The sequence below is a fragment of the Molossus molossus genome, unplaced genomic scaffold, assembly GCF_014108415.1.
Source record: "Molossus molossus isolate mMolMol1 unplaced genomic scaffold, mMolMol1.p scaffold_m16_p_4, whole genome shotgun sequence".
Taxonomy (NCBI): domain Eukaryota; kingdom Metazoa; phylum Chordata; class Mammalia; order Chiroptera; family Molossidae; genus Molossus; species Molossus molossus.
In genome coordinates this window covers 66,731,190-66,757,708 of record NW_023425377.1, presented here as the reverse complement: position 1 = coordinate 66,757,708, position 26,519 = coordinate 66,731,190, and the positions used below count along the sequence as shown (strand labels likewise).

Here is a 26,519-nt window from a genome sequence, read left to right as displayed (position 1 = left end):
CGGCGTAGGGCGCGCCAGTCCGGACTCCAGCCGGTCGGAGGCGCAGCCCGAACGAAATGGAGCAGCCCCGGAAGGCGGTGGTGGTGACGGGTACGCGCAGATGGCGGCGGCCGGGGCCAGGGGCGGCCGGGGTCGGGGATGGGGTGTGGTTGGTGCCGGAAGTCATGCCAGGTTTAGAAGATGTCATCGCCCACGGGAGCTCAGCTCGGGCTGTGCAACATAGAAAGTGGAGAAGGGGCGCCCCTATGGTCCCACTGTCGGGGCAGGCAAGAGCGAGGGGGTCCAGTCGAGTGCCTCGCGCTGAGCAGTCTCCTCTGGCGTCCTTCCTTCTCCAGGTGGACACAGTGACCCTCCGGGCACCTGCCTGGACTGGACTCTCCCTTCCTGCCCCCCCCCGAGGTCGGGCCTGTTCCCACCCCCGGCCCCAGGGGACAAAGGCCAATTTGTGGGCAGGAAGTGCCCCAGTGACAGATGAACCTTCTGACAGCCACTGCTCCCCGAGTCCTGCGCTAACGGGGCTACTCCTCGCCCCCCGCCCCCCACCCGCCCCAGCCAGGCCAGGTGGAGCTCAGGAGACTTCGGGTGCCCGGCCACTCTCCCAGTTGTCCCAGGGACCGTCTTGGTCAAACTCTTTTCTGCCTAGGCTGTTTGTGGGTAAGCCTGGGCTCCGCTGTCACCAACACCCCGAAAATAACTGTTCTTCCTCGAGGACGCTTTCCTCAGGACCACGTGGACATCAACTTCCGCTAAGCGGGTGGCTGGGGGATCATTTTGACTCGCCTCTGGAGGGGTCCCAGTAGGAAATCCAACTAAGATTCACACTGGTGTTCTGTGGCCTGGGAGGGTGGAACTGGTCTTGGAATTCCCAGGAAGACGGAAGAAGCCACTCACCTGACTAGCAGGTGTGTGTAATTGGAGGGAGGGTTACCACCCCCTGCAGCCCTTCTGGATCTGCTTATTGTAGCTCTATTGCTGACTATGCAGGCAGCCATCCGACAGGGCATTTCCCTTGCATGAACTCATGACATCTTAACTGTCTCTGTTTAGCAGAGGGGGAAACTGAGGCTCACAGAGGTCACCCTATTTGTAAGTGGCTGAGCTAGGACTTTGCAGTTTGTGCTGGAGAAGGGAGAGAGTGGAGAAGTCCTGACTTAGCTTGGGGGAAGAGGTCCAGCTGTTCTTTTTTTTTTTTTCTTTTTTCCTTTTTTTTTTTGTTGTTGTTCAGGTAGAGTGGGAGGGAGAGAGAGGAACAGAGAGAGAGAGAGAGAGAGAAACATCGATGTGAAAGGAACACATCGAATGGCTGCCACCCGCACAACCAACCAGGGTTGGGGACAAACTGCAACCGAGGTACGTGCCCTTAGCAGGAACCGAACCCGGGTCTCTCAGGACCGCAGGCTGACGCTCTAACCGCTGAGCCAAACCGGCCAGGGCAGGTCCAGCTGTTCTAAGGCAAGCATCCTTCCCAGGGCCTTGACACTACTTGGGACCCTCAGTCCAACTGGAGTGACCCGCACTTCCAGAGCAGCCTCTCTTGGAGATGTTTATTAGGCAGAGTGACATGGTAATGAGAAGAGGGAAGCCATAGATTCATGGGTCTGGGTTTGAATCCCAGCTCTTCCACCCTTCCATCTTCTTGCTGTATTACCTTGGGCAGCTGGCTTTACCTCTCTGGGCCTCAGTCCAGCTCCTGTAAAATGGGCCCAGGAAACACCCTTTCTTTTAATTTATCCTCATCTGAGAATATTTTTTTTCCATTGATTTTTTTTTTTTTTTTTTTAAGAAAGAGTGGAAGGGAGGAAGGGGGAGAGAAAGAGAGAGAAACATCTATTGGTTGCCTCCCAACAGACTGGGGATCAAACCTGCAACCCAGGTATGTGCCCTTGACCGGAAATCAAACCCGAGATCCTTTGGTTGGTGGGCTGAAGCTCTAACCTCTGAGCAACACTGGCCAGGGTGGAAGCATCCTTTCTTGAAAGGGGATGCAGTGAAATTGAATGCCACAGTGCACACAGAGCACTTAGCATATTTCTGGATGAACTGTCTTGGTTTGTAAATGGGGCTGGAGTATGAGCAAGTGGGGAGGAGGGTGGTGGGATGGTATCTGGACAGCCTAGCCTGGGAGACACCTACATGCATCCCCCCCCCTTTTTTTTAATCCTCACCTGAGGATATTTTTCTATTTATCTTCAGATAGAGTGGGAAGGAGAGAGAGGGAGTGAAAAGAAGAGAGAGAGAGAAACATCGATGTGAGAGGGACACATCAACTGGTTGTCTCCCACACCACCCCGACCAGGGCCGGGGACGAACACAGCCAAGGTATGTGCCCTTGGCCGGAATCAAACCTGCAACTCATTGGTCTGCAGGCCAATGCTCTACTGCTGAGCCAGACCGGTTAGGGCCATCCTTTTTTTTTTATTTAAGATTTTTAAAATTGAGTTTAATTAATGTATTTATTTTAGTCCTTACCAAGGATATTTTTCCATTTCTCTTCAGATACGGGGGGGGGGGGGGCAATCAATGTGAGAGAGACACATTGACTGGTTGCCTCCCACACTACACCAAGCCAGAATGGGAACGGAACCACAACTGAGATATGTACTCTTGACCAGAATCAAACCTGAGACTCTGGTCTGTGGGCTGATGCTCTAACCACTGAACAAAACTGGCCAGGGCTTTTATTGAGTTTTAGAGAGAGAGGAAGGGAGAAGGAGAGAGAGAAGCAAAACATCAATCGAAACCCAGGCATGTTTCCTGACAGGGAATTGAAACAACTACCTTTCTGTGCATGCAGTGACGCCCAACCAACCGAGCCACACTGGCCAGGGCAAGGGCCATTCTTCATTTGGTGATAACTCATAGAGTGTCTATAGTCCCCTGCATTTCCAGAATGGGGAGAGGCCTCACAGAAAGACAGTGATAAAATAATTATACACTGGGTCAAGGACAGGGGAGGAAGTTGAGAAGGGAGCAAGACTAGCCTTTTCTGGAGCAAAAGGAGGTCACTGGCCTTTTGCTGGGCATGAGAGTCATGTGAAAGTAAGGACAGAAAAGGACATACAGCTTCAATTAAGATCAGATAATTTTGGGGAGGGGCGGCTCTGAAATACAACTGGGTATGCCCCAGAACTCAGGCCTCTGACATTATCTCAGGTGGCAGCTGCAGGAGCAGCTCCCTGCTCTGTTCTCTCCAGTGGAGGCAACAGCCTGACGCCGGGTAGACTAAGAAGGGCCACTCTGTGGTGACATGCTGCTTTTACTGGTTTTTTGTTTGTTTGTTTGTTTGTTTTAGGGTTTGGTCCTTTTGGGGAGCACACCGTGAACGCCAGCTGGATTGCAGTCCAGGTAACTCAGATATGAAGGGAGGAATCTTGGGGCTGGGCTCCTGCTGGCAATATTTGGAACCAAAGAAAGGAAGGAATCTACAACGAGAACATCACCTGTGAAGCTTCCTGTGAAATATTTCAGTTTGATGTACACATCTTGTCAGATAGCAACTGCTATAGCTTACATGTGTTGAGCACCACTCTGTGCCAAGTGTTTTCTGCAGCCCAGCACTCTGAATTTTCCGAACAACTCCTGCATGGTTAGGAGCAGTTATTCCTGCACTCACTTTACAGATGAGGAAACTGAGGCCCAGAGAGAATGATCTGAAGTCATACAGCCACAAAAACAGAATGGCATTGCCTCAGAAATGCCCCATGCCCCAGCCATGTTTTGGGGGGGACCAAGCAGGGATATTGGGGAATGTGTTAACCTTGAGGTGGTGCAGTGACCCTCACTGGTACCTCCTCGCAGCTGAGGGAAGAGAAGGCTACATATTGGTGGTGGTGGGGGGGGGTTCTTTCCTGCTTTCCTGAGCAGGGTGACAGCCAGTGAGCTTTCCAGTTTCTTTGTCAGATGGGGCATTTGGAGGGACAGACTAGGGAACAATGGGCAGAGAGAAAAAAACGTTTTCTTATATAAATCAGATCTGCAGAGGCCAGAGTCAAACTCCTATTAATCCTAGCCCATTAGCTGCTTGATTTAAAGCATTGCATGCTTTCCACTCCAGAGCCCTGAATTTGAAGAAAATTCCAAGTTGAAACTTTGATGGTTCAACCTCTAGTTGGAGTCCCCCGCCTTTTTTATCACCCCTAATCCAGACCTCTAAAATCTTGGTGACTTGCCTTTTTAAAAAATTTTCACCCCATTATGTGAGCGGGACAGAGGGATAAGGTCCCCAGGACCCTGCAGATGGGAGCATGTTCGAGGCCTTGCTCATAGCACCCGCTCCCTGGAGCCCCAGACAAAAAGGAAACAGCGTGTTTCTGAAGACTTGTGTGTCTGGCTTTGTGCGGGTTTCAGACTGGAGCCTTCACGGGGCTGAGTGGACACAAAGCCATGTGTCTGAATTCCTGGGCCCCAGACACGATGATCTGCATCTAAATAGGAGAAAAATCAATTAAACAATCTTTGGAAGCCCCCCCCCCCCCCCCGCCCAGCTTTGGGACTTGGATGGAGGGGATGGCTGCTTTTCATGCTGCTGCCCAAGGGGAAATGCCCCTTCTGTTCAGTCGCTTATCTCTCCAGACCTGTCCTCTGGAAGACTTTCAGTTTTCTTCCTCAAGTTTATGAAACAAGAAAAGATTTTCCACCAACCCCAGCTAAAAAGACACCAACCTATCCAGATCTGATTGTTTCTCTGTCCTAAAAAAACCCGGAGTGGTACAGATACCCTCTGAACGCCTGCATAACTCCGTGGAAAATTACACACACGCACTTGCATGTCGCCTGTGCTTGGATCAAGGTTGAGAACATTCCAACCCCTTGTGCCCCTCCAGCTACCTCCCTCCTCAAAGTGTAAACTTCTCTGCTGACGCTATTGCCACCTTGAGTGAGTCTTGCCTGTACTAGAACGCCACGTCAGTGGAGTTGTGCTGGTCCCGAGTTGTCTGCGTGACCCACCCAGGGGTTGCTCAGAACTGCTGTGGGTGCTTTGTCATTGCCCTGGATAAAACAGATTTGCCTATGAAAAGAGTGCAGCTGTTGCATAGGTCAAATCGATATCTCAAGAAAATAGACCTTGGGTGTGCTTGGTGTGGTCCAAATTCGAGTCGCAGGAACAGTTGATGTCTGTCACCTGAGAATGAAGATGGGGATTTAGTTACACAGAGTAAGCAGCGTTACTTTCTGTCCCAACTGATTTTTCAGAAACCCAAGTACTATCTGTAGAAGGAACACCTCCTTCTCTCTCAGGGACCAGCTTGACTTCTTTCCTTGTCGGTCTCTCCTCCTCTCTTCAGCTCTCTTTATATCTCTGTCTCTCCCCTTCTGTCTCTTTCAGTTTCTCTTGGCCTCTCTGTGGGTCTCTGTCTTTCTCTGTCTCAATCTGCCCTTCTTTTTATATCTCTCTCCATCTCTGTTTCTCTGTCTTTCTTTCTCTTGGCCTCTCTAGGAGTCTCTCTTCCTTTCCTACTCCATCTCTCTGTCCGTCTTTTGCTCCCCTTCCTTCCTGTGAACTTCCTTCTTCAGCCTTGAGTGAACTTCTGCCAGCCATATCAGAAGGTGGGAGTTGTGGGGACTGAGGGTGACCCCCCACTTTGGTCTTCCCCCAGGATGGTGCTCCTCAGCACCTCTTGCAGAAGAGATTATGTTTTTCATGTGTCTTGTCTCCCCCAGGTGGCATGGGACACCAGCTGCGTGTCTCTCTTCCTAGGAGGCCCAGGTAGGTGTAGGTGTCAAGGACCAGGACCCCTTGACTTGGGGCCATCTGGAGCATTCCCTGCCTGAGCAGGGGAGGGGGAGATGGGTAACTAGTCCTGGTGACATCATAGGACCATTACTGCCACAGTGAGTCTAGACAGACCTGCTAAGGATATTAACCAGGGAACAAAGGGGGTCTTTGTTATAGGGGCAAGGGAATCAGTCAGACGAGTCCGAGTGGCGGAGTCTTGTCAGGTAGACAGGGTGTAGACAATGCACCGTCTGGGACACCCGAGCCTGTTCCCTTCCTTTCACGGAGTATACTCGGCACTCGCTGCAAATTGCTGTGGGACTTGGGATGTGCTGCCAGCCCCCCAGGGGAACCATTTGGCCCTGTTGGAACAGAAAGTGTTCAGAAGCAAAAAACTGAGCGAGGTTATGGATCACCCACTTGTAGTAACTTAACATGAACTTAATAGCTAGCTGTTCTTTGACCTCCATTGTTCTTTTTAAAATTGGAAAATAGCCCTGACTGGTTTTGCTCAGCGGTTAGAGCATTGGCCCTCAGACCAATGAATCACAGGTTTGATTCCTGGTCAAGGAATCATGCCTTGGTTGCAGTTTGTTCCCGGCCCTGGTCAGGTCATGCGGGAGGCAGGCAGTCAATGTGTCTCTCTCATGTCGATGTTTCTCTCTCTCTCCCCCTACCCCTCCTACTCTATTTGATGATAAATGGAAAAACTATCCTTAGGTAAGGATTAAAATAATAAATAAATAAAATAGAATAATTTGCATAAAGTGACATGTAATGATGTTCAGTATTCCCATCACTTCGGCAAAAAGTATTTATGCCCATATCTCCAATACCTCGATCAAGATAGAGAACATTGCCATCCACCCAGAATGTTCCCTCCAGCCTCCCCATTCTGCTCCAGGGACAGCTGCCATCCTGAGTCCAGTCACTACAGGAGTTTTGCTTGATCTTGAACATATGGCACAGCCTCTGTACGCAAGTGTGCCAGTTGCTTTTTGCTCAGCCTGCTTTGGTGCAGGGGGGCAACTGGCTCTTCTGACTCCCCCCTCCTCCTACTGACAGTGGCATTGGGGGACTTCAGGGTTTGCTCCCTAAGAATAAGGCAGTAATGACACTCCCATCATTTGCCAATAGGTGGATGACTTGCTGTGGGGCTGATGGCCACAAGGTGTGTGCATATTCTTTGATGGTGGTTTATATAGTTTAGATTTTTCCCCCCAGTTGGGAAGGGGCTAGGCAGGTACCCAGAGAACATGAGGAATAAAGGTTAGGTCAAGATGGTGACTCATTCTGTGGCTCCCAGCTCATTTTTTACCACTAAGAAGATGTGGGCAAGTGGCTATTGAACTAGTACTGGAGCAGAGGGCACAGAGGTGTGTGGGGAGGATTGGCATGTCACATGTCATGGTGGTCACTGGAAGGGTTTCTGTTCCCCAGAGAGGATTCCTTGGATTGGTCAGTAATCAAATTAGCAGCATCCTTGATCTGTCTGCCCTCAGAGGTGATGCCACCAAATTGATGTGCTTAGGTTTGTGAGGGGCTCAGTTTGGGACAACTTCCTGACTAAAACTGAACAAATAAAGATGATCCCTTTATCTCCTCACTCAGCCTGAGAGATGGATTCTTTTAATTTCTGTACTTTTTTTTTTTTTTTTAATTTTAGGGAGAGAAAGAGAAACATTGATGTTTGAGAGAGAAACAAATTGGCTGCATCCTGCATGCCCTCTAGTTGGGATCAAGCCTGAAACCCAGGCATGTGTCCTGACCAGGAATTGAACTGGTAACCTTTTGTTGCATGGGACAACTCTCAACCAACTGAGCCACATCAGCCACGGCAATTTCTGGACTTTAAATCTATTTTCTGTTGTCAGAAAAGGCTGCTAGCATCACAGGAAGAAGACACAGGGTGGGTCAGGAAAATTTCAAGCAGTGGAGGATGGGAGGGTTAAGAACGAGTAAGGTCATAGTTGATGGGGTGTAAGGATAGATTAAATGAATTGCCCTATGCTAAGATAAAGCCTGTGCTGGAGGTTTCTCCACCCAACCCTGTGGAGAGAGGAAGCAACCATCTTTATCCCCATTCAACTAAAAAAATTTGACAAGTTGTAAGAATAATGCAAAGAGCCCTGACCTGTTTGGCACAGTAGTTAGAATGTCACCCCGTGGACCAGAGAGTCCTGGGTTCAGTTCCTGCTAAGGGCACATACCTTGGTTGCAATTTGTCCCTGGCCCTGGTTGGGGTCATGTGGGTGGCAACCAGTCGATGTTTCTTACTCTCTCTTCCCCCTCTCTCCCTCCCGCTCTATCTAAATGCAAAAGTGTCCTCGGGTGAGGATGAAAAAAAAAAAAGAATAATGCAAAGAAATCTTTTTCACACCCAGATTCCCCAAATGTTAATATTCTATTACATTTGCTTTTTCTCTATAGAGAAGTAGATAACAAGATAAATATAATTAAACAAAATTTTTTCTTGACTTCTAAGTCATTTTTTACTGTGGTAAAATACATATACAATAAAATTCACCACTAGAACCATTTCTAAGTGTCCAGCGCGGTGGCATTAAGCACATTCACGCTGTTGTGCAGCCATCACACCATGCAGCTCCTGAACTTGTTCATCTTCCCAAATGAAACTCTCCCCGTTAACACTAACTCCCCATTCCCCGTCTCCCCTGGCACCCACCATTCTACTTCCTGTCTATGAATCTGACTACTGTAGGGACCTCATATAAGTGGAATCATACAGTATTTGTCCTTTGTGACTGGCTCATTTCACTCAGCATAATGTTTTTGAGGTTCATCCATGTTGTAGTAGGTGTCAGAATTTATTTCCTTTTTTTTTTTTTTTAAAGAGAATTTTTATAAGAGTTTATTTGAGCCAAACTGACAACATATGCCAGGAAGCAAGATCTCAAATGCTCCCCAGAATTTCCTTCCTTTTTAAGGCTGAATAATATTCTATTGCATGTATATACCACACTTTGTGTATCCATTCATTAGTTGATGGGTATATGTGTTGTTTTCACCTTTTGGCTATTGTGAATGTTGCTGCTGTGAACCTGGGTGTGCAAATATCTATCTGTTCAGCCCTGGCCTGTTTAGCTCAGAGGTTAGCATTGGCCCTCGGACTGAGGGGTTGCGAGTTTGATTCCCTGTCAAGGCAAGTGCCTGGGTTTTGGATTTGATCCCCAGCCCCGGGTTGAGGTCATGCGGGAGGCAATCAATCAATGTGTCTTTCTCATCTCTCTCTCTCTCTCTCTCTCTCTCTCTCTCTCTCTCTCTTTCTCTCCCTCCCTCCCTCCCTCCCTCCCTCCCTCCCTCCCTCCCTTCCACTCTATCTAAAAATTAGTGGAGGAATGTCCTTGGGTGAGGATTAATCTAAATAAGTAAATAAAAAGAAACAAATATCTATTTGTTCAAGTCTTTTTCTTTTTAGTTCTCACCTGAGGATATGTTTTGTTGTTGTTTCATTTTTTTACTGATTTTAGAGAGAGAGGAAGGGTTTCCTCCTGTATGTGGCCCCACCAGTGATCAGGTATGTGCCTGACAAGGAATGGAACCAGCAACCTTCTGGTGCACGGGATGACGCCCAACCAACTGAGCCACACCAGCCAGGACTGTTCAAATCTTTTTCAGTTCTTTTGAGAATGTAACTAGGTGTCAGATTGCTGGATCATATGGTAATTATATGTTTTATATTTTTGAGGAGCGGCCATACTGTTTTCCACAGCAGCTGTACCATTTCATATTCCCACCACATACCGCAGTGAGCAAGGGTGGGTTCCAATTCCTCCACATCCTCACCCACACTTGTTATTTTCCTTTAAAAAAGTTTTTTTTTATCTTCACCCGAGGACATTTTTCCTTTTTTTTTTTTTTTGTTCAGATAGAGTGGGAGGGAGGGAGAGGAACAGAGAGAGAGAGAGAAACATCGATGTGAAAGGAACACATCGAGTGGCTGCCACCCGCACGACCGACCAGGGCCGGGGACAAACTGCAACCGAGGTACATGCCCTTAGCGGAACCGAACCCGGGTCTCTCCGGACCGCAGGCTGATGCTCTAACCGCTGAGCCAAACCAGCCAGGGCTAAAAAAGTTTTTTTTTAAAGAAAAGCTATCCTAATGGGTGTGAAGTGGTATCTCATTGTGCTTTTGACTTTCATTTCCCTAATGACTAATCATGTTGAGCATCTTTTCATGTGTATATTATTGGTCATTGATATATCTTCTTTGGGGAAATGTCTACTCATGTCCTTTGCCCATTTTAAAAGTCAGTTAGGTTTTTGTGGTTATTGAGTTGTAGGCATTCTTTTTTTTTTTTTTTATCCTCACCTGAGGACATTTTTCTATTTTTTGTACAGATAGAGTGGGAGGGAGAGAGAGGAAGAGAGAGAGAGGGAAACATCGATGTGAAAGGGACACATCGAGTGGCTGCCACCCGCACAACCAACCAGGGCCGGGGACAAACTGCAACCGAGGTACATGCCCTTAGCGGGAACCGAACCCAGGTCTCTCCGGACCGCAGGCGGACGCTCTAACCGCTGAGTCAAACAGGCCAGGGCTGTAGGCATTCTTTATCTAATCTAGATATGGATCCCTTATCTGATATGTGATTTGAAAATATTTTTATCTCATTCCATGGTCTATTTTTTGTTTGTTTTATTTTCACTCTATTAATTGTGTCCTTTGCACAAAAGTCTTTTATTTTTATGAAGTATAATTCCTCTTTTTTATTTTATTATCTGTGCTTTTGGTGTCATTGAATTTGTTTTTAGGACAGAGAAGAACTCAGTGGGTCTCCTCTTGTGGATTATGGGAAGATTCATCGATAAACCTTGAAGTTTTCCCTGTCTCTAGGATATAATGAGTCTGAGGTCAGAAAGCAGCTTTTATTTGACAGTATCACTTGCTGGTAAATAGACACTGATCATGCACTGCAGCAAGGCCACTTCTTTTATGTCTCACACCTTGTGTGACAAATATGCACAAGAATGTTTGCTGCAGCATAGGTTATACCTGAGGAAAATTGGAATCCACTTAAATATTCCTGTGTAGAGTAATGTTTAAATCCATGGCTGCTAGTATCCAGGGTGGAATATTTTACAGCAGGGAAAAGGGAAGGAACAAGATCTACATGTAACAATGTAGCTAGATCTCCAAAACCACTTGCTTAGTGGAGAAAACACAGTTGCCACAGGATACAATTGACGTACAAATAAATACTATGTGTTTTCTCAGATAGGTGTATATAGCTCTGCATGGAAGTGTGTGCTGTTAAAGAGTACTTGCCTCTGAGATAGGGGGATGAGATCTGGACTTGGAGTGAGGTGGCTTCAAACTTGATTTTTCTGGCTTTTAAAAAAAATACTGTCCTTTTCTTAAATTTTGGTAGGCAGGACCAGAGCAGCCTTTATTCCCAGGGCTAATTTTCCCCCATTTTCTTATGAAGATTTTCCACTCTAGCTGGTGAGAACACCAAGTATTTTTGGCCCTGTGTGAACTCTGAGGGTTGGTCGCTCTGATCCTTTCAAATAGCTCTATCTCTGGCTTCAGTACATGTATATGTCCATCAGTCTTCAGACCCTCAAAAAATCTCCGTATCTCCCTTCCTTCCCCTTTCCTCCCTCCCTCCCTTCCTTTCTTTCTTCCTTCTTTCCTTCCTTCCATCCCCCTCCCTCCCTCTTCCTCAGCCCTATACTCCTGCCTCTCCCCTCCTTCTTGCTTCCTCTCCCCCCAACTATCTGGGACTCTACCCTCCAAACTGCAGCCTTCTTACCTTTTCTAGAACCTCAGTTTTAACTCAACTAAGTGTCTGAAAACTATTATTTTACATATTTTGTCTATTTTTTCAGTAGTTCCAGACCAGAGGATAAATCTGATTCCCACAGTTTAATTTCAGCCAGAAGTTGCTTTGCTTTTTTTGTTTGTTTATTAATCCTCACCTGAGAAGATTTTTTCCATTGGTTTTCATTTTAGAGAGAGTGGAAGGGGGGGTGGGGAGAGAGAGACATCAGTGTGAGAGAGACATATTGATTGGTTGCCTCCCGCCTTGACCAGGGCCAGGGGAATTGAACTGGCAACCCTTTGGTGTGAGGGCCACAGCTCTAACCATTGAACCACACCACCCAGGGCTGATTTTTAATTTTTTTCTTTACTTTTAACTTTTTGTTCTCCCTTGACTCCTACCCTCCACCATCCATGCAATTAAGAGCTACATTTTTCTTCTTTTAAAATTGAGATGAAGTTTATATAACATAAAATTGACCATTTTTAAGTATACAATTTAGTGGCATTTAGCACATTTACAATGTTGTATAACTACTACCTCTGTCCAGTTCTGTAACATTTCTATCACCCCAAAAGAAAACTCATCCCCATGAGCAGTCACCCCCTTCCCACAGCCCCTGACAACCACTAATCTTTATTCCATGGATTTGCCTATTCTAGAAATTTCATATTAATGGAATCATATACTACGTGGCTTCTTTCACTCAGCATCATGTTTTTAGTTTTCATTAATTTTATAGCATGTCAGTGCTTCATCCCTTTTTATGGCTGAATATTATTTCGCTATGTGGATAGGCATGTTTTTTATTTACCCTTTCTTCCATTGATGGGCAACTGGACTGTCTCTATTTTTTGGAGATTGTGAATAGTGAAGAGCTACTTTTATTTATTTTAAATGTTTTTATTGATTTTTTAGAGAGAGGAAGGTAGAGGAAGAAAGAGATAGAAACATCCATGAGAGAAGCATCAACACTGATGGGCTGCCTCCTGCCCGCCCCCTACTGAGGTTCAAGCCTGCAACTCAGGCATGCGCCCCGGCCAGGAATCAAACCAGTGACCTCTTGGTGCATAGATTGATGCTCAACCACTGAGCCACACCAGCCAGGCAGTGAGGAGCTACTTTTACTTTTATTTTTTAATTCTTATTGATTGATTTGAAAGAGAGAAGCATCAATTTGCTGTCCCTACCCATTGATGCATTCATGGGTTCTTCTTGTATGTGCCCTGTCTAGAGATTGAACCTGCAACCTTGGCATATCAGGATGATTCTCTAACCAACTGAGCTACCTGGCTAGGACGGTAAGGAAAGGATGAAAAAGAAAGAGGGGTCCCAGCCAGCAGCTAGTTCAAACCCCCATTTACAGATGAAGAAGGAAAGGAGAATACTATACATTTGCAGGGTCACCTAGGTCTAGGTTTGTTCTTAGTCCAAGCTTGCTGCTCAGCTGTTCAGCCAACATTCGGAAGCATCTGTTATGTGCATGTCCTATGCAGTGGTAAGGGCACTAGCCTATGGGGCTGAGAGCATGTAAAGGGGGCTGGGCGTCCAGAGGTCTTCCCAGGAGGGGATGCTGAAATGTGAAGGATAATGAGGAGTCAACTGACCGGAAAGGGAGGAAAAAGTGTTCCATGCAGAGGATTGAGCCTGGTATGTGGGAGACCTCATGCTCGAGGGGACGGAGCAATAAGGGGATAAAAGGAGAGGAGGGCAAGGAGGTTAGTGGTGTCCAGACTCTGCAGGGCCTCATGGGCATGGTGAAAGTTGAAATTTTATTCTGAGCATGGAGAGAGCTATAGCAGGGTGGGAACAGGGAAAGGGTGTGATATGATCTGATTTTATTTTTAAAAAGATTTTTAACATTGATTTTCAGAGAGAGAGGAAAAGAGGGGGAGAAAGAGAGAGAAACATCAATGTGAGAGCAAAACATTGATCAGCCGCCTCCCACAGCTTGATCTATTGGGATCAAGCCCATAACCTGAGCAAGTGCTCTGATCAGGAATTGAACTGGTAACCTTTTGGTGCCTGGGATCATGCCCAACCAACTGAGCCATACTGGTCAGGGTGGTGTGATATGATTTTAGATTTTGCCTTGGAGGCCAGGAGGCTGGGAGAGCGTGGGGCAGAAGAAAGTGGGAGTTGGTCTCCAAATCGATTTGCCAAAGAAAACTCAGGTGTATCCAGCAAACCTCAAGCAAATGGTGGTTTGTCCATGTTTGTGTGGCCATAGTAATCATTGCAGTGTCTAGAAACTGGGTAAATGTTTATGAAATTGGGGAGCTGAAATGGTGATCACATATCTAAAACCTCCAATGTTTATCAGGGGTTTGATGGGGTGCCTGCTTTGTCTCTGAATCCTCAAATCCTTTAAAGACTGTCTTTGATCCTACTGCACAGTCCAGGGAGTTGGGGCTTAGATGGAAGGGGAGAATGAAGAATAAAAATACCAATGGCTGAGAAAAATGATTGTAGGAGAAATGAAGTTTCTCTTTTATATATTTTAATGTTTAAAAAATGTATTTTCTTTATTGATATTAAAGAGAGAGAGATAGAAATATCGATGAGAGAGAATATCAATTGGGCTGCCTCCTGCACGCCCCCCACTGGGGATCAGGCCCACAACCTGGACATGTGCCCTGACTGGGAATTTAACCGATGGCTTCTTGGTGCATGGGTCAACGCTCAACCACTGAGCCGCACCGGCTGGCCAAATGTTTTAAAATCAATTTCACACAAAATATAACCTCCTCACTCCCCTAATCATCTGTCCTAGCAGAAGTCTGCAGATCACCAGTGTGCCATTGTTTGGGGTGCAGGTTTGTACTCTGCCCTCATCTGTCCGGCTGTGGGATTTCACTGGGGATACTTCCTGGTCCCTCATGTCACTGGACTTAGCAAGAGGAACAGGGTTCCAGTCCCTGGTATTGGCATTTGAGACCCCCTTATACACACACACACCCATCATGCCCCACCCATGCTCCAAGTGTCCTTGTTTCCAGGTGACCTGATGCACCCTCTTTGGGGAATAGTTTGGAATTATCTATCAGCGAGGAGGGACCTGCTTTTCCAGGCATCAGATACCCTCCAGAGTAAACCGTAGTTATTGGGTGCAGAGTTGGGCAGCATGGATAGCAAGGTCAAGGTGACCAGATAAGGAAATACTGAAGCTGCCGGAGGAGATGCAAGAACTCACCTACGGCATATTCAGCGAGGCCAGCCACACAAATGCTTCACCTGGGACCCACCCACAGACCTGGATAGCATCTGCCCATGGTAGCATTTTCAAACCACTGCATGAGATCTGAGAATAATGTGAAACAGCCCTACTGATAATCATTATTTGGAGTACTAATTTTACTATGATGAATGCCCAGATTTTCATAATGAGCTGAAGTCTTCATCCCCAAATATCTCTGTCCTCTAGAGGCTGGGCTTGCAGGATCACTGTTCTTCCAGCAAATCTGGTTCTGGGCCTCCTGTACCCTGTGCCTTGGGCCGGCCAGATGGTAGGCTTTGCCCACAAGGCAAACCATTGGTGGAAAGCACTGGTGTTTCCCCAGAAAAGTATATGCAGTGATCCATAGCCCATTTTTGTATATAATTTATGATATTCTTTAAAAATATATGTTTTTATTGATTTTTTTAGAGAGAGAGGAAGGGAGAGAGAGAGAAAAAAACATCCATGTGAGAAACATCAATCAGCTGCCTCCTCCACGCCCCTATTGGGGACCGAGCCCGCAACCCAGGCATGTGCCCTGACTGGGAATTGAACTGGGACCTCTCAGTCCATGGGATGATGCTCAATCCACTGACCCACACTGGCTGGGCATAATTCATGATGTTCTTAAATCACCTCATGCCCAAGATGGTTAGCTCCCTAAGGAGTTGGGGAGCCTCTGTAAATGTGTACGGAGATCCTGCTATATACTATACACCAAGTCTATAAATAATTCTTATCAGGTGTAACAGGGGAAAATGTAATAACAAAAACAGTAGTAACAGTGGGTAACATTATTTCAGCATTGCTTGGAACTCTTAGTGCGAATTTGTTCATTTAATTCTTATAACCACCTTGTGAGATAAGTACTTTTCTTATCCTCATTTAAAGATGAGAAAACCGAGGCTCAGAGAGGTTAAGTAACATGCCCAAGGTGACACAGGCAGGGTTCAAACCCAAGAGCCTAGCTCCAGAGGCTGCAGCATCACACCCCTGCGGCTCATGGATGTGCAGATAGAGTCCCAGGAGAGTGGGCGGGGAAGTGAATGAGTGAAAAGCTTTGGGGTGGACCAGAACACTTGCCTACCCACTCTGCCCAGAGTCAGGAGACCCACCTGTTTCCTTTTTCTTTTTTTCTTTTTTTTATTCCTCACCTGAGAATATTTTTCTATTTCATCAGATAGAGTGAGTGGGAGGGAGGGAGAGAGAGAGAGAGACAGAGAGAAACATTGATGTGATAGAGCCACATTGACTGGTTGCCTCCATGTCACATGACACAACCAGGGCTGGGGACAAACCACAATCGAGGTACGAACCCTTGATCAGAATCGAACCCGTGACTCATTGGTCCGCAGGCCGACGCTCTAACCGCTGAGCAAAACCAGCCAGGACCCACCTGTTTTCTGAGGATCAGTTTATCCCCAGGGAACACATTGTCACTGCAGCCCTCACCTAATGCCGTGTCCATCCCTTTCAGGAGCTGGAGAAGCTGGGCCTTGGTGACAGTGTGGACCTGCACGTGTATGAGATTCCAGTTGAGTACCAGACAGTTCAGAGGCTCATCCCTGCCCTGTGGGAAAAGCATAGCCCACAGGTGAGTGGGGAAAAGGCAGGTGTTTCCTCATCAGGACCTACAGATGGGCACCCCACACCGGGATGATTTGTGGAGTTTTGTTCCTGCTTCCATCACATGCAACCAACATTTTATTTCATTTAATTAATTAATTTTTAAAAAAATTTTTTTTTTTATCCTCAACCGAGGACATTTTTCCATTTTTTGTACAGATAGAGTGGGAGGGAGAGAGAGGAAGAGATAGAGAGAGAGAAACATTGATGTGAAAGGGACACATCGAGTGGCTGCCACTGCACTACCAACCAGGCCGGGGACAAACTGCAACCGAGGTACGTGCCCTTAGCGGGAACCGAACCCGGGTATCTCCGGACCGCAGGCCGACGCTCCAACCGCTGAACCAAACCGGCCAGGGCTAATTTATTTATTTTTAATTCTCACCCAAGGATATTTCTCTATTTATTTTCAGATAGAGTAGGAGGGAGGAAGAGAGAGAGGAGAAACATCGACGTGAGAGGGACACATTGACTGGCTGCCTCCCGCACGACCTTGACCAGGGCCCAGACGAACCGCAGACTGAAACCAATGTACATGCCCTTGATCAGAATTGAACTCGGGACTCTTTGGTCCTGAGGCGGACTCTCTAACTACTGAGCCAAACTGGCCAGGGCACTATCAACATTTAAAAAAATTACTAATGAGCCCTGGCCGGTTCGGTTCAGCAGTTAGAGCATTGGCTCTCAGACCAAAGAATCATGGTTTCGATTCTGATCAAGGGCACGTACCTCAATTGAGGTTTGGTACCCGGCCCTTGTCAGGGTCATGCATGTGGGAGGCAGCCAGTCTGTCTCTCTCTCTCTCTCTCTCTCTTTCTCTCTCTCTCTCTCTCTCTCTCCTTCCCCTCTGTCTGAAGATAGATGGAAAAATATCCTCGGGTGAGGATTGAAAAAAATCACTAATGAAACATTTTACATTTTTTTGTACCCAGCATTGAAAATCTGGTGTTTTTTACCCCAAAACAAATTTCATTAATTTATTTTTGTTACAGATGTTTCTCTTTTTTTCCCCCATTGACACCCTCCTCCCCGCTCCCTCACCCGCTTCATAGTATTGTTGTCTATGTCCATTGGTTATGCATATATGCATATAAGTTCTTTGATTTATCTCTCCCCCCCCCCTTCTCTGAGGTTTGTCAGTCTGAACCCTACTTCTATGTCTCTGGGTCTATTCTGTTCATCAGCTTATTTTGTTCATCCCACAAATAAGTGAGATCATGTGGTATTTGTCTTTCTCTGATTGGCTTATTTCACTTAGCTTAATACTTACCAGGTCCCTCCATGTTGTCTCAAAGGATAAAAGATCTCTCTTTCTTACAACTGCATAGTACTCCATTGTGTATACGTACCACAGCTTTTTTATCCATTCGTCTACTGATGGACACTTGGGCTGTTTCCAGATCTTAGCTATTGTAAATAGCACTTCTAGGGGTACATATATTCTTTCTGATTGGTGTTTCAGGATTCTTAGGATATATTCCTAGAAGTGGGATCACTGGGTCAAATGGCAGTTCCATTTTTAAGTTTTTGAGGAAACACCATATTTTTGTCTATAGTGGCTGCACCATTCTGCATCCCTGGTATGTTTTACATTTGACTGTACATCTCGATTTATACCAGCCATATGTCACATGCTCAACAGCCATGTGTGGCCTCTGTCTGCCTATATTTTTTTATTTAATTAAATTAATTTATTTTCTTTGAATAATTTTGGAGAGGAAGGGAGAGGGAACGAGAGATAGAAACACCAATGAGAGAGAACACCGAATGGCTGCCTCCTGAACACCCCCCCTCTGGGACTGGGCCCACAACCTGGGCATGTGCCCTGACTGGGAATCGAACCAGTGACCTCTTGGTGCATGAGTCGATGCTCAACCACTGAGCGACACTGCCCGGGCCGTCTGCCTATATTTTAAATGTTCACATATTTTCTTACAATGCCCCTTCTGTGTATAAGCATACACATCAATAATTGATAGATGAAGTTAAACTGTATTCAATTTGATATCCAGCTTTTTAAAAAATATGTTTTTATTGATTTTTTAGAGAGAGAGGAAAGGGGAGAAAGTTAGAAACATAGATGTGAGAGAGAAACATTGATTGGCTGCCTCCTGCACGCCCCCCACTGGGAATTGAGCCCCAAACCCGAGCATGTGCCCTGACTGGGAATAAAATAGGGATCTCTCAGTCCATGGGACAACACTCAATCCACTGAGCCACACTGGCCGGGTGATATCCTGCTTGTTATAAATATTTTGTTATGAACATTTAATCACCCAGGTGATAAAAAATTCTCCCTCAGCATTATATTAATCACTGGGCAATTTTTAGTAATTGATATAACCATTCTCTTATTATTGAGTATGTCACTTGTTTCCATGGTTTTTCTCATTTTTATAAATAACACAGAAGTGAGCATTGAAAGATTATTACATCTTTGATTATTTTTAGGCTAGATTCCTACAAGTTATACCTAATCTTCTGCATTTGGCAATATGTTTTAAAGATCATTCCTTATAGAACTGCTTTGGACATTTTAACAGCTACATAGTAATTCATAATTTATTTAACCAGCCCCCACAAATAATTAATTATGTGTTTTCCAGTATTTGATTGTATTAAAAAGCTGCAGTGAACATCCTTGCATGTTTTACATCCTTGTGTTTCACTTGGCATACCTTTCTGCAATAGTGACTGTAGGGTCTATTCCAGCAGCAAGAGGTCAGAAACAGTGTAATCCTGGGCAGACCTTGACTTTAGGGGTCCTCTAGTCCCATGGACAGACCCTGTTAAGCACTGCCTGTCTGTCTGCAGCTAGTGGTGCATGTGGGTGTGTCAGGCATGGCAACCACAGTCACACTCGAAAAGTGCGGCCACAACAAGGGCTACAAAGGGCTGGACAACTGTCGCTTTTGCCCTGGCTCCCAGTGCTGCGTGGAGGATGGGCCTGAAAGCATTGACTCCATCATCGACATGGACGCTGTATGTAAGAGGGTTACGACGCTGGGCCTGGATGTGTCAGTGACCATCTCGCAAGATGCCGGCAGGTAGGGCACCATGGAGAGGGTGTGAGCAGGGGTTTCCCCCCTCCACCAGGCTGGTGTTGAGCAAGCCAACTGTGTTGACTTTGACCTTTGTGGGCTGAGCACTCACCATGTATAAGTCACAGAGCAAAATATATACACTTAACAGGTCCCACTAATTCTGCTTCTAGAATTCATCTCATACGGATCTGCCCACTTCTCCCCACCCAGGCCCCTGCTATCTATCATCCGGACACTGCTCCAGCCAACTCCCTGGTGTTCCTCCAACCATTCTACCCCAACCCTGATGATCCTCCTCCAAGCAGTCTATTTCTTTCTTTCTCTCTTTCTTCCTTCCTTCTCTCTCTCTCTCTCTTTTTTTCTGTTTATGTTTTTGTTGATTTTTTAGAGAGAAATAGAAACATTGATGTGAGAGAGAAACATTGATGGGCTGCCTTCTGCACATCCCCTACTGGGGATCAAACCCGCAACCCAGGCACATGCCCTGGGTTTTGAACCAGGACCTCTCAGTCTCTGAGACAACACTCAATCCATGGAGCCACACCAGCTACGCCAAGCAGTCTATTTATTTATTGTTTTTCTTTATTGATTTTAGAGAGAGAAAGAGAGGAAGGGAGAGGGGGAGAGAGACACATCGATGAGAGACAACATTTATTGGCTGCCTCCTGCATGCCCTCCACTGGGGGTCGGGCCGACAACATGAGCATGAGCCCTGACTGGGAACTGAACCAGCGACCTCTTGGTGCATGGGTCGATGCTCAACCACTGAGCCACACTAGTGGGGCCAAGCAGTCTATTTCTGTATTAGTTTTCCTGTGGCTTCTATAACAAATCTATAATTAGAAATTTATTCTCTCCCAGTTCTGGAGGCTAAGTCCAAAATCAAAATGTCGGCAAGACCCTGGCCAGTCTGGTTCAGTAGTTAGAGCGTTGGTCCACGGACTGAAGGTTCACAGGTGCGATTCCTGGTCAAGGGCACATACTGGGGTTGCAGGTTCAATCCCTGGCCCCTGTCTGGGTCACGTGGGGGGCAACCAATTGATGTGTCTGTCTCACATCGATCTTTCTCTCTTTCTTTCTTCCTCCCTTCCACTCTAAAAAAAAAATCAATGGTTTGGCTCAGAGATTAGAGCATCGGCCCACTGAGGAGGGAGTCCCAGGTACGGTTCCCACTAAGGGCATGTACCTCAGTAGCAGTTTGTCCCCGGCCCCAGTTGGGGTTGTACGGGTGGCAACCAATTGATATGTCTCTCTCACGTCGATGTTTCTCTCTCTCTCTCTCTCTCTCTCTCTCTCTCTCTCTCTCTCTCTCTCCTGCTCTATCTGAAGATAAATGCAAAAATAGCCTTGGGTGAGGATTAACAACAACAACAACAACAGCCCTGGCTGGTTTGGCTCAGCGGTTAGAGCGTTGACCTGCGGTCTTGAGAGACCCGGGTTTGATTCCCACTAAGGGCGCGTACCTCAGTTGCAGTTTGTCCCCGGCCCTGGTCTGGTCGGTTGTGTGGGTGGCAGCCACTCGATGTGTTCCTTTCACATCGATGTTTCTCTCTCTCTCTCTGTTCCTCTCTCTCCCTCCCACTCTACCTGAACAAAAAATGGGAAAGTGTCCTCAGGCGAGGATAAAACAACAACAACAACAACAACAACAAATCCTGGGGTGAGGATTAACATAGTGTCAGCAAGGTTTGTTCTTTCTTTCTTTTTTGTTAATCCTCACCTGAGGATACTTTTTCTATTAATTTTTTAGAGAGAGTGGAAGGAGGGAAAGAGAGAGAAAGAAAAACATCAATGTGAGAGACACATCAATTGTTTGCCTCCTATATACACCCAACTGGGGCCAGGGATTGAACCTGCAACCCAGGTACGTGCCCTTGACTGGGAATTGAACCTGCTACCCTTCTGTGCACAGGTCAACGCTCTAACCACTGAGCACCAACGGCCAGTGCAAAGTTTGTTCCATCTTGAATTTCTGAGGGAGAATCTGTTCCCTGCTTCTCTCCTGACCTGTGGTGGCCTCCAGCGACGCTTTACATTCCTTAGTTTATCGATGCATCATCCCAATCTCTGCCTCTGTCTTCAAATGGCCTTCTTAAAAGGACACCAGTCATTGTATTTAGGACCCACCTTAGTCCAGTATGACCTCATCTTTCCTAATTACATCTGCAAAACCCCCATATCCAAATTTGGAAGGGAAACTATTACAAGGTCTTTTATAAATTTAAGTCAGATGATGTCTCTTCCTTGTTTAATCCCTCCTAGAATAAAATCCCAATCTCCCCACCATCCCCAGGTGCTATGGGGTCTGGCCCCTACCCTCTCCTCCACCCTCATCTGCCTCCCCTCTTGCCTTACCCACTACATTCCAGTCCCACAAACCAGCCTCCTCCGTTCCCTCACACACCAAGCTCACTTTAGCCTCAGGGCCTTTGCACTTGCAGTGACCTCTGCCCAAACTTGCCTCCCTTCGATAAGGTCTCAGCTCCAACATGTTGCCTCCTTAGGGAGGCCTACTCAACCTCCCAGACCAAGTTGTATCCTCTGTTTGATTCCCTCTCTGCACTGGGTTCCTTGATTTCCAACACTTCTTACACTTCTCCAGCCCAAAGGCAGCCAGTGACTGATTTATTGACTGACTGAATATAGGAGTGACTGAATTTATTATCAGTCTCTTTTTAAAACTAGTTTTATTTATTTATAATAATTTTTCTTTATTGATTTGAGAGAGAGAGAAAGGGAGAGGGAGAGAAAAATAGAAACATTGATGAGAAAGAACATCTTGTTGCCTCCTACATGGCCCCCACGGGGATCGGGCCCACAACCTGGGCATGTGCCCTGACCAGGAATCGAACCAGTGACCTCTTGGTGCATGGGTTGACCCTCAACCACTGAGCCACAATGGCTGGGCTAAAATTAGTTTTATTTATTTTTTATTCCTCACCTGAGAATATTTTTCTATTTATCATCAGAGTGGGAGAGAGAGAGAGAGGGAGGGAGAGAGAGAAACATTGATTTGATAGAGCCACATCGACAGGCTGCCTCACGAACCACTGGACCAGGGCCAGGGATGAACTGCAGCCGAGGTACGTGCCCTTGACCAGAATTGAACCCGCAACTCATTGGTTCATGGGCCAACGCTCTAACCGCTGAGCCAAACCGGTCAGGGCTCTAAAACTAATTTTAAATTGCACAGATAGCCCTGGCTGGTGTTGCTCAGTGGTTAGAGCATCGGCCTGCGGTGCAGAGAGACCTGGGTTCGGTTCCCGCTAAGGGCATGTGCCTCGGTTGCAGTTTGTCCCCAGCCCTGGTTGGGTTGTGCGGGTGGCAACCACTCAATGTGTCCCTTTCACATTGATGTTTCTCTCTCTCTCTCCCTCCCACTCTATCAGAACAAAAAATGGAAAAATGTCCTCAGGTGAAGATAATAAAAATAAGTAAATAAAAAATAAATAAATTGCACAGATAATTCTAGAATATGTTCATATGTTCCCATTGTGAAAAATTCTCTTGCCCTCTCTCATTCCCCTTAGTGATTCCTCTGTTAAATCAGAGACTTAAATTATAAAACCTCCTATCACCTCCATGTTTCCATACATGTATAGAACAATTGGCATGCTGCTTTAGGATTTTGTCCTGTTTTGCTTTGCTTTTATGTGGATGGGGTTATGTGGTATGGCTTTTCCTGAGCATTACCTTCCTCAGTTTCACTTATGGACACATGACTGGTGTTAGTGAGTTCTCTGTCTTCTTCTGGATCTACCGCATGCCTTGTAACTGGTTGCATAGTATTCCACTGTATGGCTAGACCAGAGTTTATTCAGCCACTCTTCTGTCAGTGGACCTTTAGGTTGTGTCTTAATCTGTTTGAGCTTCAATAACAAAATACCACAGACTGGGGAGCTAATAAACAAGAGAAATGTATTGCTCAGAGTGCTGGGAAGTTCAAGATCAAGGTGCTGGCGTGGCTGTGTTCTGATGAAGGCCCTCCTCCAAATGGCTGGCTTCTTGCTATATTCTCACATGGTGAGAGAATTTTCTGGGGTCTCTTTTATTTTTTATTTGTTTTTATCCTCACCCAAGGACATTTCTCCATTTTTTTTGTTCAGATAGAGTGGGAGGGAGGGAGGGAGAGAGGGAGGGAGAGAGAGAGAGAGAGAGAGACAGAGAGAGAGAGAGAGAGATAGAGAGAGAGAGAGAGAGAGAGAGAGAGAGAGAGAGAGAAACATTGACGTGAAAGGGACACATCGAGTGGCTGCCACCCGCACAACCAGGGCTGGGGACAAACTGCAACTGAGGCATGTGCCCTTAGCGGGAACCGAACCCGGGTCTCTCTAGACCACAGGTCGACGCTCTAACCGCTGAGCCAAACCGGCCAGGGCTCTGGGGTCTCTTTTATAAGGGCACTAACCCCATTGATGAGGGTTCTCACTTCTCAAAGACCCCACCTGTTAATACCATCACATTGGGAGTTAGGACTTCAACATAAGAATTATATAGGGGGGAGGGAGGTTGGGGGGACACAAATGTTCAGATCCTAGCAGGTTGCTTCCTGTTCTGTTGTTTTATATAACACTACAGCAGACACCTTGTTTATCTTTCTTGTGCATTTGTGGAGATAGCACCTGAATGTAGATTCTAAAACCTGGAACTGTCAGTTTGTAAAGACTGTGCCTTTGTTATTTTGCTAGCCTGCCGAATTGCCTTCCCCTGGGGCAGCTTGCATCCCCACTAGTAGCATGTCACACTGCCTGCTTCCCCACATACACACCAGCACTGGGAGTCAACAGGTTTTTTAATTTTTGCCAAACTGGGAAGGGAGAAGCAATATTCCTTCCCTCTTCTAAAATTCTAGTGAGGTTGGGTGTCTTACAGGGGGCTGGGGTGGAGGTTGTCCTATTAGTCTGACTGTGTTTTGATTTCCCTCCTGCCCCCTATGCCCTGTGGCTTAGGTACCTCTGCGACTTCACCTACTACACCTCTCTGTACCAGAGTCATGGCCGCTCAGCCTTTGTCCATGTGCCTCCACTGGGCAAGCCATACAACGCAGACCAGCTGGGCAGGGCTCTGCGGGCCATCATCGAGGAGATGCTGGGTGTCCTGGAGCAGTCAGAAGGCAAAATCCACTGTCGCCACAAACACTGAGAGCCATGCAGGCCTCCCAAGACCTCATCCCACCAGGGACCCCGGGAGGGGACAAACCTTTCAGCTGGGGATCTGATTTGGATCAAATATTTCTATTTACATACCCCCCTCCCTTTTTCTCCACAAATGCGCTGATTGATTTGAAGGAGGCTGCTGAAGAATTTTTCTCTGTTTCCCTTTGCATCTGGGGAGGTGGCCATGATGTCTGAGAGATGCTTGGGTGTGGATTTCTGAAGAGAATCCTGATCGGGTGGATCTCTGAACTGCGATCCCATGACTGGGGACACCTGTACACTTGCTTCTCTAGGTCTCTGGTAAAGGGATTTCAGAGTTCCTTCCATCCTGTGACTGTTTTTTTCCAAACTTAAAAGCCTCTCAAAGAGTCTTTGCCCTGATCCATGCCCCAGCAGCTTGGACAGCCTTGGGATAGGGTATGGCTTTCTTTTTTTAAATTCTTATTCTCTCTTTTTTTTTAAAAATTGATTTGAGAGAGAGAGGAAGTGGGGAGGGAGAGAGAAACATTGATTTGTTGTTCCACATATTTATGTGTTCTTTGGTTGCTTCTTGTATGTGTCCTGATGAGGGATTGAACCTACAATCTTGACATATTGGGACAACGCTCTAACCAACTGAGCTACCCAGCCATGGCCTTATTCTCTTTTTTAAAACAATAGTGCTAGTTGGGGCACAGAGTAATTTATATTCCCTTTGGTTAAAACACAGGCTTTAACCAACAACAAAAGTGTCTTTTCTTTTTCCTGGGGTACGGTCCCTTCTCCCTCCTATCCTGAAATCTGGAGTTACATCTTTGTTTGCGAACTAACATTGAGGTCTCCTTGCCTGGATTTGGAGGGCAGGGCCCTTGCCAGACCATGGGGGAGAGGAGTCTGCTGCCCCAGGAGATAGAAAGGTTTGCTGACCCTTTCAACATCAGGCCATGAGCTCTGGAGCGGGGGCCGTCAGTGGAAAAGCAGACTTTGCCATTTTGACATGTATATGACTTTTTTTTTTTTACTATGTAAAGATTTGTAGCAGCTGCAAACTTACCCCATATTTGGCCTGGATTTTTGCAGCTTTGGTGCTAGGGACCAGCTTCTTGTTTTCCTGGGGGGGTGGGGAGCACAGGGCCTGGGGGTTAGAGTTGCTGAGCTCCAGGTGTGCTGGCGCATTTGAGCAGGAGGGCAGCAGGGTGGCTGGAGGCCTTTGTAGGTGGTTGTGGCGATGCATCCAGATTCAGGAGTGAATTTTTCTTTCTCCCTGGCGACTTTGGACTTACCAGCCAGGGACCAGAGTGTCATTTCCTAGGAGGCAACTACATTCAGCTGTACCTTGACACGATCAGAGGGACAGGGTGGCAGCAGCAACCATGAAGCCAACTGAGAAAAATACACGTTTTGGAAGTATTTTATTTTATTTTTGGATCATGCAGTTTTATCATTTCCCTAAGTATGAAGCATACTGGAATCTGATTCTGTATTGGATCACATCGATTGCCTGACATGAAGTTTTTTTGTTTGTTTTTAATTTTTTATTTATTGATTTTTAGAGGAAGAGAGAGGGAAATATCAATTTGTTGTTCCAATTATTTATGCACTCATTGGTTGATTCTTGTGTGTGCCCTGACAGGGGACTGAACCCACAGCCTGGTGTTTGTTCCAACCAACCAAGCTACCAGGCCAGGGCTATTTTTTAATATATATTTTTAATTGATTTGAGAGAAACATCAATTTGTTCTTTGATTTATTTTTGCATTTATTGGTTGATTCTGGTATGTGCCCTGACCGGCGATCAAACCCACAACCTTGGCATATTGGGACAGTGCTCTAACCAGTTGAGCTATCCAGCCAGGGCCAGTTGTTTTTTTAAAAACAGTTGAGATTTTTATTCTGTTTTCTTTTTTTTTTTTTTTTATCCTCCCTGAGGACATTTTTTCCATTTTTTTGTTCAGGTAGAGTGGGAGGGAGAGAGAGAGAGAGAGAGAGAGAA

At 46.3% G+C, this 26,519-nt stretch overlaps 1 protein-coding gene across 5 annotated transcripts; it reads left to right on the top strand.

The window, feature by feature from the left end:
• On the top strand, positions 1-25,042 carry PGPEP1 (pyroglutamyl-peptidase I). 5 transcript variants are annotated; one of them, XM_036242052.1, is made up of 5 exons: positions 15-90; positions 3,293-3,345; positions 16,199-16,255; positions 19,162-19,394; positions 24,341-24,649. In XM_036242052.1, the coding sequence occupies exons 1-5, from the start codon at positions 57-59 to the stop codon at positions 24,531-24,533; spliced, it is 570 nt and encodes a 189-aa protein (XP_036097945.1). In that variant the 5' UTR covers positions 15-56; the 3' UTR covers positions 24,534-24,649. The 5 variants fall into 5 exon arrangements, with proteins under 5 accessions (XP_036097946.1, XP_036097945.1, XP_036097943.1 ...); XM_036242050.1 differs by having other exon boundaries at positions 16,199-16,315; XM_036242054.1 differs by lacking the exon at positions 15-90 and adding an exon at positions 5,662-5,707 and having other exon boundaries at positions 3,302-3,345; positions 16,199-16,315.
• The last annotated feature ends 1,477 nt before the right edge of the window (positions 25,043-26,519 follow it).

Bases quoted from the DNA above. Each gene is read 5' to 3' on its own strand.
- PGPEP1 (XM_036242050.1), top strand. From the start codon at position 57: ATGGAGCAGCCCCGGAAGGCGGTGGTGGTGACGG. The intron at 91-3,292 runs GTACGCGCAGAT...TGTTTGTTTTAG, and splicing joins GAAGGCGGTGGTGGTGACGG to GGTTTGGTCCTTTTGGGGAG. The intron at 19,395-24,340 runs GTAGGGCACCAT...CCTGTGGCTTAG, and splicing joins ATCTCGCAAGATGCCGGCAG to GTACCTCTGCGACTTCACCT.